Source organism: Myotis myotis, unplaced genomic scaffold (genome assembly GCF_014108235.1).
Source record: "Myotis myotis isolate mMyoMyo1 unplaced genomic scaffold, mMyoMyo1.p scaffold_m19_p_1, whole genome shotgun sequence".
In the NCBI taxonomy this organism is placed as follows: Eukaryota; Metazoa; Chordata; class Mammalia; order Chiroptera; family Vespertilionidae; genus Myotis; species Myotis myotis.
The window spans coordinates 147,359,589-147,372,668 of NW_023416313.1; the positions used below are offsets into that span (position 1 = coordinate 147,359,589).

A 13,080-nucleotide genomic window follows, 5' to 3' on the forward strand; every position below is an offset into this window, starting at 1 on the left:
GCCCATGTCTTTTGTTCGTGGGTCTGGGTACCCCGTTCATCCTTGCAAGGCCCCTTCCTTTTCCCGATTGTTCGGGCGGTCCAGCTCGCCCTCGCGGACCTGCGAGGGAACTCGGGGCCCAGGGCAATGCCAGGAGAGGACTTGGCCAGATCTGGGGGAGCTCGTCCTTCCTCTCCTGCTGCCCAGCCTTGGGGATCCCTGTGGCGCTCTGGGAGTTCCCATGCCGCCTCCTTCCAGCTGGCAGCTCTGCAGACACCTCCACTCCGAGCAACACGCTCAGGCCCTGGAGACGGGGAGGAAGGTTAGGGGACCCAGAGATCCAGTTCACTCAGACTTATGCTCTCTGCTCAGCTACCACACCTGTGCACCCCACACTAAAAAATGAACACACTGAGTTAAAGCAACACGATCATCTGCATTTTATTGGCACCTCATTTGCAAGTTAATTTCCAACCTTCCCAGCCCCTCCTTCAACTCCAGGCCCTTCTCTCCCAACTCCCTCAAATTGCCCCCTGCCAGGAAATAAAAAAATATGTTTTTTGCCAAGGTAGACTCAGCCTACTCAGCAGGCCTGTCCCGTGTCCTCAGGGGAAGTCTTTATCCAAGGCTACAGCAACAACAGGAATCCTCATAAGACCAAACCTCGATGGCAGGGAAGGCTGGATCTTGTCACAGGGTGTAGCTGATTTTAGGGGGCGGGGAAAGGTGAGCGGTGTGATAGAGGTGGTAACGGCTGGTAGATTAGTGCTGGAACCCGATGGGGGCTGAAGCCCAACCTCTGCCCTGGTAGACTCTCCAGGTACTCAGAGGCGGGAGGGGGCTCCTCCAGCCACGGTCACTGTTTCCCCAGTGATGTAGCTGGCATCTTCAGAGCACAGGAAAGACACAATGCCTGCACAGTCTTCTGGCGTGCCTAACCTGGGGTGCAGGGAAAACAAAGAAGGGGGTAAAAATCAAACAGGCCAGGCCCCCACAGAGAATGGAATTTACTTAATAAGTATCAGATGATTTTTCAGGACCAGTGTACAGGTCCATCAAATTGGGTTATCCTGATGATAAGCTGTTATAATTTAGTATAAGCATAAGTACTGTACTCTGAGAAAACACTGTAAGTTATATTCAAATAGAGATACTTTGTTCTTTAGAGAACTCAGGACACCCAAATCCAAGATTTTATAGATAAACTTGTGAGCAGCTCTTTTATACTTCAAATAATTTGTTTCACATGTGTGCATACTAGTCAAGTATCAGGGAGTCTGTGAGATAGTAAATGGTTTGTTTAAAATGACTCCATTTGCACAGCTTTAATTCACAGATAGCATTTTCAGGAATCTATTTTTGTCCCTTAGAGTCAGGTTCATTTTGTGAGAATGTGCTAATTCTCAGTGTTTGTATCAGTGATTGCTTAGTTGGGAACATTTTAACATAACTGCCCGAGTTCTCTAGAGGTGGGGCAGAGTGCGTATCTCAAACCCAGATTAGTAGTTCCTCATCCTAGTTGTATATTATAATCACCAGGAAGGCTTAACACCTCCCGCCTCCTTCCTCCCACCCCTGCCCAAAAGATGCCCAGGACTTGCCTTGGACCAATAAAAAAGAATCTTTGGGCCCTGGCTGGGTAGCTCAGTTGGTTAGAGCATTGACCCAATAGCCAAGGCTGTGGGTTCAATCCCCAGTCAGGGCACAAACAAGAAACAATCAGTGAATGCATAAATAAATGGAACAACGAATTGAAGTTTCTCTCTCTCTCTCTCTTTCTCAGCAATAATAAAAAAATCATCTTTGGGAGTAGGGCCTGACATCTGTAGTTTCATAAGCTCCCTAGCTGAGTTGAATAGGCACCAAGATTGAGAAGGATGGGGCTAGTGAACCACTGGGGCGCTAGGAAGACAATACCCCGGCTTATTAGTGAGTTGTGGACTAGGCCTGCAGCTCATGCTGACATCAGATGCTTTGGGAGCACCAGGGGGAGTCTTCTCCCTTAAGTTGGCCTGTTTCCACAAGTAGTCCTTGAGGGACAAGATGGAGAAGCTGAAGACAAGAGTTCCCAGAAGCCCGAGGTTGGAGAGAGGCAGGGAACTTGGAGGAAAGGGAGCCAGATGAAGGTGCTGGAACAGTTCGTCCAGCCCCTTGGGGAGGAGGCCAGTTTTCTTAGGCAAGGGGAGTTTTGGGACTTACTAAAAGCTCTTCAGTCCTTTTATTTGGGTTGTAGGATCATCAACCTGAGCTTTGAAAACATGACTTTCAAAAACACACATGACTTTTTATTCAAAGGGAACTAAAAAAGCATGTTTTGGTTTTGGTCCCTAGTAGCTAGGGATGCCTAGAGGTGGTGGCAAGCAGCCAGCTGGAGAGAGGAGTCAGGGAATCTCCCAGAGCTCTTCTTTACTGAAACCTGGACACATCTGTGTTTGCTTTTGCAATGGAAGTGGACTCCCTGTAGCCCCGCCCCTCACTGTGGTGGGGCAGTGTTCATGAGCTTGTGAAGTGTGAGTGTTTGAGGCAGAGGAGAGCATGCCCCTGCTGTCTGTGGGACCAAGAGACACGCGATGTGGGCTGTGTGAGGGGCCGTATCTTCCCATCTTTATCCCTCTTAACTCCCTCTGTGACACCTCACCTTCTTATCCGCATGGCTTCTTTTAAGGTCTCCTCTCTTGCCTTGTCCATCCACAACTGCAGGAAAAGGGAATCTCTTTATGTGAAAGACGCAGAAGGGGGCCAGGCAGGGGGGAAACGGCCCGCCCTCACATTGCGGGAGAGGAAGGGTAGAGAGAGGCCCTCTTCCACTTCCTAGTTCTTCCTAGCCCCCAGCGTCTCCCCACCGCCTTCTTCTGTTCATTCTTTTCAGATTCTAGTGAGGCACTTCACTGGGTCTCCCCATTCCCACCCACTTAAGGAGATATGAAACGGTGTGAACAGAGTCTGAATTTCTCAGTCTCCACCGAACACCCGGAGAAAGAACAGGTTTGGTCCGGACAGGTGGCTGGCACGGAGGGGGCGACAGAAAGGCTGGGGAGGGGAGCAGGGGTGATTGGGAGCTCAGGACCCCGGCGCCAGCTCTCCCAGCAGGATGCAGGACAGCCCCTCCTCACCACTTGGCTGAAGTTAGTCTTGATGATTCCGGGCGCCAGGCAGTTCACCCTTATGTTACTGTGGGCCAGTTCTATGGCCAGGTTCTTGCCGAGACCCAGCAAGGCTGTTTTACTGACATTGTAAGGGCCCAGGCCCTGGGGAAAGGAAAAATGGGTTAGTCTCTTTGTTTTTGGTTCATTCTTGGTTCTTACTGGAAGACATAAAGGGCAGTAGATAACAGGGCATCTCCTGTAATGGAGGGTCACAGTTAGGAAACGGCCTTGAGGCTGACCCTCCCCAACGCTGGGGTTCGTGGAGGCCGGGCATCTGTTTTATTGGAAGGGACTTGGTGGTGTGATTGCAAAAGGGGACACAGCTTCTTCGGGTGACTGGAGGGTAGAAAGGTGCAGGATGGGAGTAGCAGAGGAAGGGGCTCTTACAGGAAACGGGGTGTAGGCTGCTATGGAGGCCACAATCACCACTGAGCCGCCTCTGGAAAGAGAAGAGAATGACCCTCTGCCCAGCAGAGACCCCCGCCCTCAGACCACATGGGGCCCGTCACACCCAGGCTCCCTCTCCTTCTCCGTACCCTCGTTTCTCCATCTCTGGCACCACTGCCTTTGTCATCAGGGCTGTGGCCTTCACATTAATGTCCAGAATCTGAAACCGGGGGAAGAAGGGGAGCAGCATGAGGGGAGAGCTGGAGAGGGCAGGGTGATGCACACTCAGAATACGTTCTCTCGGATCTGCCTGTTGGGGCTGGTGGAGATCTTGGAGATGATTTCCGGGACCTTACACATGAAGAAACCAAGGTCCAGGGAGAAAGAAGTGTCTCTCACCAGCGTATTCAGTGAGAGAATGAAAATTAGGCCTGGGTGAGAAAGAATGGAGCCTGGTTCATCTTGTTTCCTAAGTAGCCAAGTGTGATTTGGCCTAGAATGGACCTAAACTCTCAGGGCTACATTGGATTTTAGCTGGATTTTCTCTGTTTCTTCTCATTAGGGAGAACCTGGAATGAGGTGGGCCTTCTGGGATCTGCCATGGAGTGGGCCGTGCTTCTCAGGGAAAATGTGGCCTGACCTGGGGCCCCTGGGGCGTTCCAGCACTGCTCTGGCTCCTGAGCTCAGGGACTGCGATGCTCCTGGCCCTCCAGGGTGGACTGTCCGGCTGAACATTTGTTGGAAAGTGGGGTTATGAGAAGTGGGATCATTTTGGGGAAGCTGGGGCACAGGCTGGAATCAAAACCTCACACCCATAATTTAAAACAAACATATCACACTGCTGCCGAGGTAGTCCCCTCCCACGCCCCCTGGCAAACTCTCATTTTGAAAAATTTCAATTGTACAGAAAAGTTGAAAAAGAAGTACAATGCATATCTTTTGCCTAATTCATCAATGGTTCACATTTTGTCCCTTTTGCCCTGACTGTGTTTTTCCCTGAACCACTGAAGGTTAAGGTGCAGATGTCATAATGCTCTAACACTAATATTTATGGATATTCTCTAAGAGATTATAATCCATGATCACACCCAAGAAATTTAACACTGATAATAATGATTTTATCTAATGTGCTGCCCATAATAAAATTTCCCCAATTGTCTCCCATATGTCTTTTTTTTTTTTTAAAAACAACCACATGTTTTTATTGATTTCAGAGAGAGGAAGGGAGAGGGAGAGATAGATAGAAACATCAATGATGAGAGAGAATCATCAATCGGTTGCCTCCTGCACGCCCCCTACTGGGGATAGAGGCCCCAACCTGGGCATGTGCCCTGACCACGGAATCAAACCGTGACCTCCTGGTTCATAGGTTGATGCTCAACCACTGAGCAACATTGGCGGCATCCCATTTGTTCTTATTTGAAAAACCCAAGGTTTAATCAAGAATCAACGCTGGCATTTAGATTTGATGTACTGTGATATTTTTTTTTAAATGCAAACTAAAAAGAAAAATTACTTGGTTTAAAATTATTTTCCTGTGGTCTCCATTCAGACTGCTCATGAAAGATGTTTTTCTACTTTAAAGAATATCAATCAGGAACCGACTCACTGAAGAACAGTCGGCACTTTGGTCTCTCTGTCTGTGAAACACTGATAAACTACGATATTTTAGTATTCTTAAATTCAGTGTTGAGATATTGATGACATCAGAAGAAAACCAAAACCAGGGGCAACTATAAAAAACCCAGCATTTCCAAATCATGTGGGAATATTAACCTTAATAAACAAAGACAGATATTTTAATTAAGGCTTTATAATTAAAGAATGTAGGTGAGCGAAATATATTATAAATGTAGTGTGATTATACACATTCACATAAAACCCAAAATTCCACACCTGAATTTGGACAGCGGGATCTCCAATTCACTTGTTGCAGTTAAGAAGAAAAGAGCGCAGGTCTTTTTCAGAAACTGTATGTTATAAAGCAGCAACTTAGGTCATTTCACCAGAATTGGTATCTCACTGAACTAGCAGCTATTAAAGTTTTCCAACTCATGAGAAATACTCTTTTTTGGCAGCTGAACAAGGGGACAGGTGGTGCGCAAATTTCAATGTATCAGTTATTGGCATATTAGCTGCCGTGTCTGCTGGAGATAAACCAGGAAGAAGCACCTGGGTAAGGGCACAGTGAAGGCCGGGGTGCAGGGAAGAAGGTCGCTAGGAAGGAGCAAATGGAAGAAGACAAGACCGGGAGAAGCAGCAATGAAAGAGCTGGGCAGGGAGAGAGGAAGCCATGCCCACCAGCCCTTTCCCAGGTGCACTCCAGGTGCAAATCCCAAGGATTCCTCACATTTACTAGCACATTGCACCTGACAAATGCCTGGTAAAGGCAGACTGAGTTTGCGCTGCTCTCTAAGGCCTGCCCCTCTTACCTTGTCCCACACCTCCTCGGTGACGTCCATGAGGTTTCCAAAGAAAGGGTTGACGGCAGCGTTGGAGACCAGGATGTCGATGCCCCCGTGAAGCTTCACGGCCTGGAGAGAGTCAGGGCTGAGTCAGGGCTTCGGGTGAGTCGGGGACGCGTGTTGATTAATGGTGATAGAGAATTCCTCGTTAGGAACAAAATGATGTCAAAATGACATCTCTGTTTCTGGGAACATTTTTCTCTAGAAGTACCCTAACCTCTGCTCAACACTGAAGGTCGTCTCATGTCTTTGACATCTTTTCTTCCTGCCCCCACTTCTTCTAAGGCTGTCGCTGGCCCTTTACTCATTACACCTTCTCTTTGGGGCGCTCCTTTATTCTCATGGCCTTGCTGTCACCTCAAAACCTATCTAGACCCTCTTCTTTTCACACGGAATCCCAGCCCCATTTCTCCAAGTGCTCACTGTCCGGTTCTCCTTGATATGAGTTACCATTCTCTCAGACGCAGCCTTCCCACGCCTCCCTGAATGGAGAAACTGGTTTAGATGGACTCAGAGAAAGTGACCCGGGGAGGGGCCGTGAGGTCAGTTAGCCGCATGTCCTTATGGTGAAGGTGATAACTCTGAGGGCCGGGTAAGTTAATTTCTCAAGACCCTACAAGTCAGGAATGTCTTATTAGGGCCAGCTAAGCACAGGAGGCCTATTCATTTTGGTCTCTGGGAGGGGCAGAGAGATTTGCTCAGGGTGCAAAGCTAGGTAGTGGTGGCAGAACTGAGATCGGTCTGATGGGGGGACACCCGTCTGGGATTAAGTGGTTCTGCACTTGGTGATGATGTCATCCCTCCACGCCCCCTTTAATGGCCTGGAGGCATGGAAGATTCTAGGCAGAGCTGAGATTGAAACTGGGAAAACCACGGGTAACATCTCTTTACTAAAGAGTAAGTATGTGGTAGTAGGAATGTGCTGGAGAAATGATTGGCCAAACAGAATCTGCCAACAACATACTACCCTGAAATCAGACTTTGCATTTGCCCAGAACTGGCAATTTTTTGTTATCCTCATCCGAAGACATGCTTTTATTGTGTCGTTTTTTAAATTCTCACACGAGGATATTTTTTATTTAATTGATTTTTTTTACAGAGAGGAAGGGAGAGGGATAGAGAGCTAGAAACATCGATGAGAGATAAACATCGATCAGCTGCCTCCTGCACACTCCCTGGGTATGTGCCTGCAACCAAAGTATATGCCCTTGACCGGAATCGAACCCAGGACCCTTGAGTCCACAGGCTGACGCTCCATCCACTGAGCCAAACCAGTTAGGGTACGAGGATATTTTTTTCATTAATTTTCAGAGAGTGAAAAGGAGGGGGGATGGGGGTGGGAGAGAGAGAGAGAGAGAGAGAGAGAGAGAGATGAGAGATGAGAGACATACATTGACCAGTTGCCTCCTGCATGCGCCCTGATTGGGGCTAGGGCGTGAACCAGGAACCAAGGCACATGCCCTTGACTGGGAATCATGGGAATCAAACCCTCAACCCTGTGGTTCAAGGGCCGATGCTCTTAACACTGAGAAAAACTGGCTAGGGCTGTTTTTAAGTTAGAGAGAGAGAGAGAGAGAGAGAGAGAGAGAGAGAGAGAGAGAGAGAGAGAGAATATCATCGATGTGAGAGAGAATCATTGACCTGTTGTCTCCCATACATACCCCGATTGGGGATTGAACCACAACTTAGGTATGTGCCCTGATCTGGAATTGAGCCTGTAACCTTTAGATGTACAGGATGATAGTCCAACCAACTGAGCCACCCTAGTCAGGGCCAGAACTGGCAATTTTTTTGCCTGGGGCAAGCAGCATTAAATGGGCCCTCAGTTGACTTTGTGCCTCACGATTTGGCACAGGGAGGGGTGTTATTAACAATGTGTACCATCTGCTAGCTCCCGTTTTAACTAATTATTCTTGCTAACTAGGTGCTAAGCTCAGATGTTTTGAACGCCTGAGCTGTCAACATGTAAATTTCACAAAAATTTAGTCACATAATCTTTAAAAACCAGTATCAATACTTTCTTGCCCTCTCTAAATTTTAGCGTCCTGGCACAAAGCCCCAGTCATTTGCTTTGGCTCTGTGTAAGCCTGGCCTAGGGACTTGTGACCCACAAAGAGCAGAATACGTTAGAAAGTGTGTGCTGTGGCCTGTGCATGTGTCTTTGGGAGTGGGGAGAAGGTGGTGGATTGCACCAGAATCACCTGGAACTTTTTGATTTCTGCTGTGTATCCCTCTCCTTCTAGGCCTATCAGCATGGACAGGGGAGGAGGCTGGGTTTTGATTGAACAGAGATAGAGGAGCATAGAAGATTAATGAGAAAGGTATTCTGGCTATCCAGCTGGTGTCTTCTAAGCTTTTCTCTAAATTGCGCGATCACTACACAAAAGTAGTTAAGCATTGGTTGCTCTGTGTCCTGAGGATATTTTTTCCATTGCTTTTTTCAGAGAGAGTGGAAGAGAGGGAGGGAGGGAGAGAAACATTGATGGAAGAGAGACACATTGATTGGTTGCCTCTTGCATGAGCCCTCACCAGGGGTGAGGAGCGAGCCTGTAACCTAGGTATGTGCCCAAGACCCTTTAGTGCGAAGGCTGACGCTCTAACCACTGAGCAATGCTGGCTAGGGTGTGATAGGTATCTATACTAATAAAAGGGTAATATGCTAATTAGACTGGGAGACCTTCCAGGAGACCCTCTGGATGTCCTTCCAGACAAAGCTATGGTGGCGGGGCCGAGGCAGAGGCGATCAGGCCAGGAGGGGAGGCAGTTGGGGGCAAGCAGGCCAGCAGGGGGGCCAGTTGGGGGTGAGAAGGCCAGCAGGGGGGGCAGTTGGGGGTGAGCAGGCCAGCAGGGGGGCCAGTTGGGGGTGAGCAGGCCAGCAGGGGGGCCAGTTGGGGGTGAGCAGGCCAGCAGGGGGGCCAGTTGGGGGTGAGAAGGCCAGCAGGGGGGCCAGTTGGGGGTGAGCAGGCCAGCAGGGGGGCCAGTTGGGGGCAAGCAGGCCAGCAGGGGGGCCAGTTGGGGGTGAGAAGGCCAGCAGGGGGGCAGTTGGGGGTGAGCAGGCCAGCAGGGGGGCCAGTTGGGGGTGAGCAGGCCAGCAGGGGGGGCAGTTGGGGGTGAGCAGGCCAGCAGGGGGGCCAGTTGGGGGTGAGCAGGCCAGCAGGGGGGCCAGTTGGGGGTGAGCAGGCCGGCAGGCAGATTGGTTAGGGGCGATCAGGCAGGCAGGCAGGTGAGCAGTTAGAGCCAGTGGTCCCAGATTGCAAGAGGAATGTCCGACTGCCAGTTCGGGCCTAAACCGGCAGTTGCACTTCCCCTGAGAGGTCCCAGATTGGAGAGGGTGCAGGCTGGGATGAGGGGCAGCGCCCACCCCTGCATGAATTTTGTGCACCGGGCCACTAGTACTTTTTTAGAAAAATATAATCAAGTGGAGCAGTGGCTGATCTGGTTTCCACTCCCCACACCTTTGAGAAGCTTCAAGGTGCAGGTTGGGGGGTTACTGGGTAGTAACTACCCTCAGAGCACAGCTTTCCTCATTACAGGGTGACAGCTGGCAACTGGTGGCACACATCTCAAATTGCTAACAAGTATCCCATTACTCCCCACCCTGACTTGCCCTGGGAGTTGCTCTGCTCCTCTCCTCTGCTTCCCATTTCTTGATGCCGGGTTAGAAAAAAGTCTTGGTTGGTTCCACTAGACGCCTCTTGGGCATATACCCATTTGGTCCCACCACCACTGCTCTAGACCTGAGTGACAGCAACAGCTTCTTCACGGATCTCCTTGGCTCAGAGTTTCCTCTGGTCCCATACATCCTTCCTACCAGCGCCAGATTCTTTCTTTAATAACATTTCCATCTTGCTCAACACCTCACATGGCCTCTTACTTCCTACAAGGATGTCGGAACTCCTCAGGATCGAGGTCCCAATCTCGGGCTTTGTCCAGCAGCCTATGCTAGACAAGGTCACTTTCTTGAACCTACCTTTGGCTTTATCCAATCACATTTTTTAAAAAAAACAGGTATATATATTTAAATATGTTTTTATTGTTTTTTTTAGAGAGAGAGGAGGGAGAGGGAGAGATAGAAACATTCAAGGAACAGTGATGAAACACTGATTGGCTGCCTCCTGCATGCCCCCTACTGGGGATCAAGCCCATAACCCTGGCATGTGCCCTGACTGGGAATCGAAAGGTGCATGGGACCGTGCTCAACCAACTGAGCCACCCCAGCCTGGCTCCAATGCTCACTTGGGCATTCCCAAACAGTTCTTTCAAAATGGAATAACCTTATGCCATCGGCCATTGTTTAACATCCCCCTCTTCTAATATTACCCACATAATTTCTGCCATTTGGTTAGTACATCCCCGCACTTTCCATTCTAGGGTAGACTCTCTCTTCCACTCCAGGAAATGAAGTGTAGCCTGAGCCTGAGAGAAGGGGAGCCTCTTTGCCAGATGTTCGTATTTTCCTGTGTAGCTGGAAGGCTGGTGCCAAGTACCAGCTCTGACACTGGCCTAGACCTGCCTTTGAGAGTAAAGTCCAAGTGGGCACACAAGGCCTGACCTGACGATAATGGGGAAATGCCTGGCAGTCTGTAGGCAGCTTGGCAGGTCTGGGTGACACTCAGCTCCTTTCTTACTGGCTGTTGGGCCTTGGGATACGGCTCCACCTTTCTGAGCAGAGTGTAAACAAGGAGAATAGTCTTTGCCTTGTTTGGGTTGTTGTCAGGTTGAGAGGTGACCTGTGTAACACTCTGAACAAAGTGAATGGCACACAGTAGGTGGCTGAAACATGGTGGGCTTCCTCCTGCAGGTCTCCAGGGACTGCCTCTACGCTGAAGAACTGGGGATTGATTGCTGATTTGCTCATAGGTGGGAACATCTATTTTGTGATGGTATCTACCCTTCTCATCTACCCAATTAAATTGGAAGCTACTGGAGAATCGGGACCAGCTGTGTGTTTTTTTTCGGTGCCCCCAAGGGCTGAAGCATTAGATTGGTTTTTGATTCTCTGACTGGGATGATGGGATGATTGGATGATTCTTAGAGACATAATAGAAAGGCACACAATAAAAGTGTGCTGGTGGACTGGTGTGGGTATGCAGAACACACTGTTATGTTTTAGTTAATAGTGCTGGCTTGGATCACACCCATGTGGTCCAGGAAAGCTGGGAAGGAGGCTGAGGCTGGTTCCCTTCCGCCACCTCCTGGCTCTGTGCCCATATCCTTGCTGCTCACCGTGGTCACCAGCCGCTCCCGGTCCTCAGCTTTCCCCACATGGCACACGGTGCCCGTCACGCTCAGCCCCTCCCCCTGCAGCGCTGCCACTGCCCGGTCCACATTCTGCTGCTTCCGGCTGCTGACCACCACATGGGCCCCGTCCTGGGCCAGACGCCGGGCGATTGCCAAGCCGATCCTGTGGGCAGAGAGAGATATGATGGTCAAGGCCAGCACGGGGAAGACGTCGAAAGCACGGGCTCCAGAGTCAGACAGCCCTGGTTTGAATTCTAGCTCTCCTTTTGGACACTCATTTACTTAGTTTTCTTATGGTGTTGGCCTCAGACTAGGTTCCCAGAAAGTGACATCACCTTCCACAGGCCCCACCACCATGGGGTATAGGGGGCGCCCCGTACCCTGTAGGGAATGAGGGGAAAGAAATGAGCTAGGGGTGCAGCAGCAGCCCTTCCATGATTGGAAGAGCCCTGCCCCCAAATATCGACCTTATTAGTCTGCATCATATCAAAATTCTATCGTTAGTTATGTTTTGGGGTGCATACGGAAGGGTGGGTCTCTGGTCAAAAACGTAAATTTTTTATTTTACTCTCCTGGGAGTGAGGGCTATACATTTTGCAATTGTTAGCTATTAGCGTTTCCAGTCCATTTGTATTTTAGATTCGTGCCGAGTTGGTGTCTAGCAAAGTCCTGTGAAGAGAAGCAGTATAGACAAGAGCGGTGGGTGCAGAGATAGGCTGTGCAATGGAGGCCAAAATGTACGCAGCCAAACAAAAATTTGAATAGGTGAGTCTTGTCTAGGTAAGGGGCGCGGTTCTGGGAGACTTGTCGAGGTGTCCAAATGGGGTGTCTGGAACACTGCCATAGTCCATGGAGGCAGTGGGACAGCATATATATATTTATAGTATTTTTTAAATCTGGTCTTCCTGGACCTAAGGGCCAGTGGACTGGGGCAGCGCAGAGCACTGAGGCCCTGGGTTGAAGGGGGCAGCACTGAGCTGGCGCAATGGCGCAGAGGCAGCAGCGGAGGAGACTGGGACGCTGCCGGTCAACCACGTGGTCCCTGACTTCCTGGGCCGCGTGTGAGGCTGAGGACGCGACCCGGGAGGCAAAGGACGGGAGTTACCGCCTGTCCAGACAACGGGGGGCCTCAAAGACTCCGGGCCGGGCACTCACCCGTCGGTGGAGGCCGTTACTAGGGCCACCTTATTCGCGAGCGGGTCCCGGCGCGCCACCCCGGAGCTAGCCATCCGCACCGACTTCCAAGACCGGACACAGGCGCCCAGCAGCAGCCCCGCCTTATGCATGGCGCCGATCGGTTGTGCAAGGTTCCGCGCCCCGTGGTGGGGCGGTGCGAGGGGCGGGCCGTCTCTCCCCGCGTGCCCGCCCTTGAACTGGACCGTTCCTCCCGCTCAGCGCCGGCCCTTTGCGCGGGGAACAGGCTGTGGTTGCGGGCGCCCCCTGCCGGCGCATGGCCGCCGCGCCCCGCAGCTCCCTGCTCTGCTCTGGCAGGTGTGGGACAGGGCTGTGCGTCCAGATTTCCTGAAGGGCCCACCCCACTGCTGGAACCCCTCTCACCCCTCCTTCCACATCTGCTTGCCCACGTCATTTTTCGGGGGGGCAAGGGGTGCAGCTTTGAGTTGGTTGCTTTTGCTTCCCAGAACTTCAGGATGGACCTTCTCTGAAAAAGTCTGGGTCTAAATATATGACAGCCCATAAGGGGGCAATTATTTTGACATTGCCCATAGAGATGAGGCCTGTGTGCATTACACGAGGGTCTCAGGTGAGGGTGGAGGCGCCTGGGAGGGAGACATAATGGGGACAGCTGGGCCAGGCCTGACACTGCTCTTCATTCTAGCTCAAGGTCACCTCCGTCTTCACAG

At 50.7% G+C, this 13,080-nt stretch overlaps 1 protein-coding gene across 2 annotated transcripts; it reads right to left on the reverse strand.

The window, feature by feature from the left end:
• Positions 1–395: 395 nt before the first annotated feature.
• Positions 396–12,556, reverse strand: LOC118678978 (dehydrogenase/reductase SDR family member 4). Of its 2 annotated transcripts, XM_036355226.1 has the most exons (8): positions 12,374–12,549; positions 11,204–11,381; positions 5,945–6,046; positions 3,662–3,732; positions 3,513–3,564; positions 3,093–3,227; positions 2,618–2,673; positions 396–918 (listed from the first exon to the last, which is right to left on the reverse strand). In XM_036355226.1, exons 1-8 carry the CDS (start codon positions 12,502–12,504, stop codon positions 804–806), a joined length of 840 nt encoding a protein of 279 aa, XP_036211119.1. In that variant the 5' UTR covers positions 12,505–12,549; the 3' UTR covers positions 396–803. The 2 variants fall into 2 exon arrangements, with proteins under 2 accessions (XP_036211119.1, XP_036211125.1); XM_036355232.1 differs by lacking the exons at positions 3,093–3,227; positions 3,662–3,732 and having other exon boundaries at positions 12,374–12,556.
• Positions 12,557–13,080: the final 524 nt, after the last annotated feature.